The sequence below is a fragment of the Eumetopias jubatus genome, unplaced genomic scaffold, assembly GCF_037043125.1.
Source record: "Eumetopias jubatus isolate StellerSeaLion01/CBP00866 unplaced genomic scaffold, mEumJub1_p1.0 scaffold_7, whole genome shotgun sequence".
NCBI lineage: Eukaryota > Metazoa > Chordata > Mammalia > Carnivora > Otariidae > Eumetopias > Eumetopias jubatus.
In genome coordinates this window covers 71757180-71764877 of record NW_028274813.1, presented here as the reverse complement: position 1 = coordinate 71764877, position 7698 = coordinate 71757180, and the positions used below count along the sequence as shown (strand labels likewise).

The 7698-nt window shown below is 55.9% G+C and overlaps 1 protein-coding gene across 4 annotated transcripts; it reads right to left on the bottom strand.

Moving 5' to 3' along the window:
• Positions 1 to 722: 722 nt before the first annotated feature.
• On the bottom strand, positions 723 to 7270 carry SLC22A17 (solute carrier family 22 member 17). Of its 4 annotated transcripts, none has more exons than XM_028114732.2 (10): positions 7029 to 7270; positions 6319 to 6828; positions 6124 to 6227; positions 3638 to 3792; positions 2875 to 3040; positions 2528 to 2673; positions 2263 to 2368; positions 1830 to 2101; positions 1477 to 1588; positions 723 to 1359 (listed from the first exon to the last, which is right to left on the bottom strand). In XM_028114732.2, exons 2-10 carry the CDS (start codon positions 6724 to 6726, stop codon positions 1071 to 1073), a joined length of 1758 nt encoding a protein of 585 aa, XP_027970533.2. In that variant the 5' UTR covers positions 6727 to 6828; positions 7029 to 7270; the 3' UTR covers positions 723 to 1070. The 4 variants fall into 4 exon arrangements, with proteins under 4 accessions (XP_027970533.2, XP_087881195.1, XP_087881194.1 ...); XM_088025069.1 differs by having other exon boundaries at positions 1884 to 2101; XM_088025068.1 differs by having other exon boundaries at positions 6319 to 6825.
• Positions 7271 to 7698: the final 428 nt, after the last annotated feature.

Genomic DNA, 7698 nt, shown 5'->3' with positions numbered 1-7698 from the left:
ACTATGTCCCAGCTCTGTCACTCATTAGCTTTGTAACCTTGACCAAGCTACTGCGTCTCTCTGAGTATCAGTTTTCTTACCTGTAAAAGAATACTATAGTGGGCATCCATTGTTTTTACCTGTACAACATCCAATCCTACTTCTGCAAACAGCACTCAGTTGTGGCTTTCCATCTTCCCAGTTGTCAGTAATATGGGTAGGGATGCAGGCATGTTATTCAAGCTAGCCAGTCATTTGCTGTCTGGAAATGAATCATTAGTGGGATTATCCAAAGATGGAATCCCACTGGAGGTCATTCATCCAGGTGAGGCCCTGGTTCCTACTCCCTGGAGAGGGGGCCTATCTGGTTCCTGACCTTTTATGACTAGTTCTGCTTCTCCTTCTGTTCTGTGAGCTCCCCACCACATCCCTCTAATAAATTTCCCTTTTTGTTTAAGTTCATTATGGTCAGTTTTTATTGCTTGCAACAATAAAAAAAAACTAGTTGATCCAGACACCGACCTTGGGGTGTTGGAAGGACTAAATGGTCGAGTGGAGTTTGTGAAGTGCCTAGCCCAGTCTTAGCAGCATAGCAAGCCATCCATAAAAGGTGGTGGCTGTGTGTAAGTTAACAGAGGGGCAAGGCACAGTGAGGTGGGGAGGGAGATTGTTACTGATTTTGGTTCCACTCAAAGAAACCTTCCCCCAACAGACAGGACAACAGAAGGGAGGGAAGTCCAGGCTATGGTATGCTCATTTATTCAAAATGTCTTTATTGAAACAGAATGATAGAGCAAGAATGAGGTCTGGGAGGATGTCTTTGGGCACAGGATGGAGCCCAGACCTAGTGGTTAACACTGTGGAGCTCACTCCCTGTCCCCTGACTCTTGCCAAGGAAGTGAACACAAAGCAGCAGGGAGGAGATGGGGGTGGGGACAGCCCTCTGAGCCCTCCTTGATGGCTGGCGTGAGGTGCCTCTCAGCCTTCTGGGCAGCCCTGCCTTCCTCACTCAGTGCTCCCAACCTGCTTGCCAGGGCCTTATGCCACCTTTCAGTATGAGCCAGCCTCCTGCCAGGGTGCTCAGAGGCCACTCAGAGGGCAGGGTTGGGGGTGGCGAGCAGTGGGACATGGTCACAGCGGTTAGGGGGTGGCTGCCGCAGCAGGGAGGGCCGGCGGCACAGCTCCCCATCCCGGAGCACCTCGGGCAGGAGCTTGCGCTTGGTCTCCGGCAGAAGCATGATGCTGAGGATGCAGAGGAGGGCACAGGCCGCCAGTACCACATGCTGCAGGAAAGCTCCATGGCCCATGTGGAGGCGCTGAGCTGGGCCACTCAGCCCTCCAAGAGCCCCCAGTGCCATGATCAGGCCCAGGCCTCGGCCCCTGGTAGAGATGGAGGAGGCACTCAGCCTCTAGCTGTGGGCCTCACCCCAACCTTTCTCCAGCAGCCTTCCCTCCCTCCCTCAGGCCCTTCCTTAGCCGGAGAAGCACTGCTCTCACCGGACAGTGGTAGGGATGACTTCAGCAGCAAGGAGGGTGCTGAGGATGCCAGCGGCTTGGGAGGAGAAGAGGCCAAGGACAGAGAAGGTAGTGATGGCAGCCTCGTTCAGATCTGGAGTACCAAGAGGGAGGATGTGAATGGAGGTGAGATCATGCTTGGCCTAGGCCCTGGCATCATCCCCTTGGCTCTCTGATCCCATGGCTCTAGCCGGGTGGGCTCTGGGCATCCACTGATGGGGAGAACAGACAGGGTTGTGTGGCCATGGGGAGGACTGTGGAAGCTCTGGGCAGGGTCTGGTCTGGTCCTGGGGGGGGGCCTGTGCCAGAAGCAGTGGCTGAGCCTGTCGAGGCACCTCTGCTGGGGTTCCTTTGCTCAGCCCACACTGTGGGGAAGGGAGGATGCTCACAGTCCCACAGGCCCAGCAGGACCAAGGACGCAATGCCAGTGAGGGTCATCGAGAGTAGCAGGATGCCCCGGCGGCCAAATCGGTCCACGGTGACCCCCAGGAAGACACAGGCCAGGGCTGCTGTGCCGCTGGCTAGCAGGGAGCACAGGTAGAAGTCCGATGGGCTCCCTCCTCCTCCCACAGGCTGGTAGCAGTGGCGAATGGCGTGGGCAATAAAGCTGTGAGAAGGGGGGGGTAAAGCAAACAGCAGTGTCTGAGTCCCCATGCACGGCCTTCCCCTGCCCTGGCTGCCCTCTGCAGGGGTCCTCAGGCCTTCCCCACCCAGCCAGCCCCCATTCCAGCTACTGGCCTGGCCCTTGGCTCGGACACCCAGGCTCACTTGGTGAAGCCCAGGATAAGCAGATTTTTCCAGATGTTGCGGTAGTTGAGGAGGGAAGCGAAGGAAAAGGAGGATGTTGCAGGGAGAGGGCAGGTGTTCTCCAGGTCTTTGGGAAAGAGAGAGGGGCTGTCAGAAGAAACGGCTGAGAATCCAGGGTCCTCCCACGTGGGTGGTGGGGACCCTGGGAGGTAACACAGCTATAACCATGGAGAGGGTACTATCGTGTGCATGTGAGGTATCACCTATAGGGACCCCTGTCTCTTACCCTGCAGGGCCTCCTGGGCCTCTTCTCCCAGCATCTGCCCATGGGGCCGGTTCCGCTCAGCCAGGATCCTCAGCACGGATTGGGCCTCCTCAATCTGTCGCTTCACTATTAGCCACCTTGCAGACTCCAGAAACAGACCAGGCCAGCTAGGGATGGGGTGGGGATGGGGGTGCACTCTGAGGTCTCCCATCTCCTGATCCAAGGGTGGGAAACTCCCACCTCTGAGGGGCCGGGGCTGGGGCAGGTCTGGACAAGGGGTAGTAGAGAAGAGGAAGGGTCTCTGGGCTAGAGCCAGGCTAGAGAGAGAGGTCGGGATGGCCAGACAACAGGTGGAGGATGATACTAACCCATAAAACAGGAAGAGGATGCAGGGAGCGGTGATCATTCGCTGCAGAAATCGCCAGTCCTTAGAGACAAGGGCCAGGCCCAGGAACAGGAAGTGCCCCCCCACCCCCACCAACTCCCCTGCCAGGGCCACCCGAAGCCTCTGGGTTGGGTCGCACAGCTCCAGGCCTAGAGATACAGGAGGATACGCCAGGGAGGAAGGAGGAATGGGAGAGAGGAGAGGGGGAGGGAGGACAGAGAACGAGGTCAGACCCCGAGTGGAGGCCGCAGCCATCACCTCCCACAGACTAACCTCTGAGTGGCAAAGAGTGGAGAGACTGTTCAGTTCTCTCTTCTCTCCTATTCAAACCTGGGAGGGCTCAAGGGCCAGAGTCCCTGGTAAGTGTTCATTCCTATTTTACAGGCCCTTTCACATCAGACCTCTTATTTGACCTTCATATCAACCCTTATCCAAGGGCATACAGCTATCAGGATTTCATTTTTAAATAAGGCACCATTCTCTGACAGCAGTAAGTCAAGGGCAAGGAAGACCTTAAAGATTTGTGGGGCGGGGGGGAGGGGGCCTAAGGAGGAGGGGTGTGGAGAGAAGCAAAGTCCCTGGATTCTTCAAAGGCTAGGGCAAAAAGACAGCTGAGATCCCGGACAGCTGAAATTTGGGGCTAAGAAGGGACTGAGGGGACCCTAAGGGGCAGTTGGAACAGCCTGGGGATGCAGACAGGCAGGCAGGAGCCTCAAGGGAAGGACGTCTGGGAAGCTGCCACTCACGCATCAGGTAGACACCAAGGTCAACTCCAGCAAGTAGAAAGCCCAGGAGGAATCGGAGGGCCATGACACCTGTGGAGGAGCCTGCAGCAGCCCCTCCCACTCCACAGGGGCCCACCAGCCCCAAGGTCAGCAGCACGATCCCTCGACGGCCGAACCTGGAAAGGGAGGAGGGCCTCTGGTCACCCAGACTCCCTGGAAGAGGAGTTGCTGGGTGGGGCCAGGGTGCCCGCTTCAAAGCTGGAGGTGTGAGGATGAGGCCCTGGGATAAAAAAGTTGGACTGAGGCTAGAGAAGATGGGAAGGGATGGGGACCATGGGTAAGCGATGTCTGGGTTCTGGGCACTGGGGCGTAGCTATGGATCTGCAGGGGATTGACTTGTGGATGGGCCTGTTGGTCAGAGATGAGAGCGTGGAAGTGAAACCGACCATTAAAGGAGATTAGATACTGCTTAAGGGACATGGAACCATTGATCCTTGGGGAGAGAGCTATTCGCCAATGGGGATAGAGCTTGCCTTGCTCAGACTGGTCAAAGGAGATGAAGTCATTGATATATGGGGTTGGAACTATAGATCTATGGAGGCGAGGTCATTGGCTACTTATGCATGGGGATAATAGTGAAGATGTAGCTATTGATCTTAGAGAACTGAATCATTGATTTTGGGGGATGAGGCCATTGTTCCATGGGTTGGTTCATGGGTCAATTAATCCATAAAGATGGTCAGTGGGGATGGGGTCACTTGCCAGACGATCCAGTGATCCATGGGAATATAACTACTAATCCATGGGGTAAACTATTGATCAATGGGGATGATCATTAATCTTTGAAGACTGGACAAATATCTTTTGGGATGAGGCCATTGATTCATGAGGTGGGGACATTAGTCCTTGGGTGGAGGGGGCTGTTGGTCAATGGGGAATGAATCTATGGGGGTATGATTCGTGATGATAATCCGTAAGCAGGGGTTCACAGATTAGGGAAGCTGAGACTATTGGTCAGTAATGATGGTCACTGACTATGAGTCAATGAGGACAGGGCTACTGATCCTTGGAGGCTGGACTATTGATCTTTGGGGATAAGACCACTGATCTGGGGTGCCTGGGTGGCTCAGTTGTTAAGTGTTTGCCTTCAGTTCAGGTCATGATTCCAGGGTCCTGGGGTTCGAGCCCCGCATCAGGCTCCCTGCTCAGTGGGAAGCCTGCTTCTCCCTCTCCCACTCCCCCTGCTTGTGTTCTCTCTCTCGCTGTGTCTCTTTCTGCCAAATAAATAAAAATCTTAAACAAACAAACAAACAAAACAAAACCACTGAACTATGGGGATGAAGATAGGGGTCACTGATCATTGGGAAGGGGGACTGATCCCTGACAGTGAAGCTTCATTTTCCCATGGAGGTGAACTTATTGGTTAATGAGGCCAAAGCTACTGAATTTAGAGACTGAATTATTCGTGTTTAGGAATGAGGGTATTATTCCATAAGAATGATGCTACTGGTCTGTGGGAATGAGACCACTAATGCATGAGAATGAGGGTTGTTGACCTGTGGGTTTAGGAACATTTGCCTAATGGGTGTGTGGCTATTGGGCAGTGAAGATAGGTATTGATTTTAGGGATTATTGAATGTTGGACTGCCTTTGATCCATGGGAGTTGAGCTATGAATCCATTTGGATGGGACTGTAGATGGGTGGAAATGAGTCTAATAATCCATGAGGATGGTCAGTGGAGATGGAACACCTGGTCAGTGGATGGTGTCAAGAATCAGAGGAATTGGGAGTTTTGATCCCTGGGAAGAGCTATTGGTTGGTGGGAATAAGCTGTTGATCTTTGAGATGAGGCCATTGATTCATGTGAATTGGGCTTTTGATCTGAGAGGATCTAAGAGCACTGAAGACCCATGAGGATGGGACTATTAATCTCGGGGGGGGGGTGCTATTGTGGTTATTGATCCATGGGGTGACCCATAAGGGTGGAGTCATTTGTTTGTAGAGTTGAACTACACAGGTCAGTGGGAATGTGGCTGTTGATATTTAGGAATTAACATAATGATCTGTAGGAATAGGGCCATTGAGATGAAACCTGTCATGTAGATGGGGCTATTATTGGAGATGAGTCTATTAATCTATGAAGATAGAGAGGTGGTTAGTGGTGACAGGGACAGTAGAGGAGGAGCTAGGACTTTTGATCTGTGGAGGCAGGGTTTTTGGTCAGTGGGGATGGGGCTGTCTTTGGAGATGAGCCCTTGATCCATGGATATGGGGATGGGGGAATGGGTGGTATGTTATTCCCTTGTGCAGAAGAGGTATGAAAGGAGTATTTCTTGATGGGGAGTGAAGTTGAGACAGGGCTGGGGCTGCATATCATTGAACAGAAGTCCAGAAGACTGTAGAGTCCAGTGAATCCTCTTCCACCTCGCGCAAGGGCCACCTGTCTGTGTTAACCACCCTAGCATCCCCTCCTCTCTACCTGCCCTGTCCTCACTGCAGCCCTCACCTGTCCGCCGGGTAGCCCAGGAACAGGTAGCCAGAGGCAAAGCCCAGGATGAAGAGGATCTGCTCCAGGATCACCTGCCAGCCCAGGTCACACACTAGATCCCACTGGGAATGTGAGAGGGATATAGCCGCGTGAGGCCCGGTGCTCCCGGCTCTGGGCCCACCCCCAGACCCGCGGCCCAGCAGGCCGCCTCACCTGGCCGATGGCGTTGGTGGTGAGTACCGGCAACCCATTATAGTCCCAGTCCTTGAGACAATGGTTGAAATCCGGCGGGGCGAAGCCGCTGCACGACGGGTCCGTACTGGTGGCGACGCGGCTGGCGGCGCTGGCTGCTAGGGCCGCGCTGGCGACGCTGACGCCGCTGGCATTGGGGGGCTGCTCCCAGCCAGACGCGTTGGGGGCAAAGCCCCCATAGTGGCAATGCAGTGGGGGCGCAAGGGTGAAGATGGGGTCCGAGGCCATGCCCAGCGCCACGAAGAGCACGGGCAGGCAGCAGAGGCCGAGCTGCAGCTGCTGGCCGCCGCCCAGCGCCCCCACCTGGGCGAGCAGCGCTTCAAAGCTGAGGGGGCCGGGGGGCACGGCCAGCGACAGGCTGCTGCCCATTCCGTCGCCGCCCGCGTCGCCCTCCCCCTCCCGCTCGCGCTCGCGCTCCCGCTCACCCTGCAGCTGCTCCGTGGGCACCGCATCTCCGAGGGTCCCGACCTGCTGGGGGAGGGCGGGGGGGGGGGGAGAAGGGTGAAGCGGAGAAGCAGAGAAAGCCGCAGACCAAGGGAAGAGGGCGGGCGCGAGGAAGGCGGTCAGGGGCGGGGGGTGTGCGGGAGGAAGATGCCAGGCGCTTGGCGCGGCTGCGGGGGGGTGGGGGTGGAGGGGGATGATGGCGTAGCCCCCAGGGTGCGGGCACTTACTCCGTTGGGGCTGGGGGTGATCTCTACAGTGCTGTCGATTTTGCTGCCGCCCCCGCCATTAGGCTCGGGGGTCCCGGTGGCCACCCGGGGAGCCAGCTTGCCGACCGCAGGGGCCCTGCCGGCCTGCACCGAAAGGATGCGCTGTCCTCTGGCCCAGTGGGGGGCCCGATGCCCGGACACAGAGGCCGGAGAGACCCCGCTCTGCAGCTCTGCAGCCGCGGGCGCCTCCTTCGTCTCTGCGATCTATGTGCTGCTTTCCCCTCCCCTTCCTCCAGACTCTCCTCCCCCTTCCCCACGTCAGCAGAACCTTCGGTCCAGACTCTTCGTCAGAGGGAGGAAGGGGGGCCAGGGCCCAGGGGCTCTGTCTCTGTTCCCGGGGTCTGTGGGCCATTGCGGTAAAAAGGAAAGAAAGCTGAAGGATAGTAGCTACCCAGGCAGTTGCCAGAGAGTCCTTCTTTGCTTCCAATTCTTCCTCATCATTCATTCATCCAGCTATCCAGCCATCTTTCCATCCTTCCACTGATTCATCAGTAAAATTTATTAAGCGTCTGTTATGTGCCTGGCCTTGTGCTAGGCTTTGGAGGATGACAGGATGGACAAGACCACCTTGGAGTAGCTTACGTGGGAGACAGCCGTGTATACTGGCAACTACAGTTCAGGGTATGTTCAT

What these genes read in the sequence shown, in the direction of transcription:
- SLC22A17 (XM_028114732.2), bottom strand. Translation starts at nt 6,726, where the DNA reads ATGGGCAGCAGCCTGTCGCTGGCCGTGCCCCCCGGCCCCCTCAGCTTT. An exon ending in CCTTGGTGTCTACCTGATGC is followed by an intron (nt 3,041 to 3,637) that starts GTGAGTGGCAGC and finishes CTGTATCTCTAG; the next exon opens with GCCTGGAGCTGTGCGACCCA. An exon ending in GCAAAGGAACCCCAGCAGAG is followed by an intron (nt 1,589 to 1,829) that starts GTGCCTCGACAG and finishes TTGGTACTCCAG; the next exon opens with ATCTGAACGAGGCTGCCATC.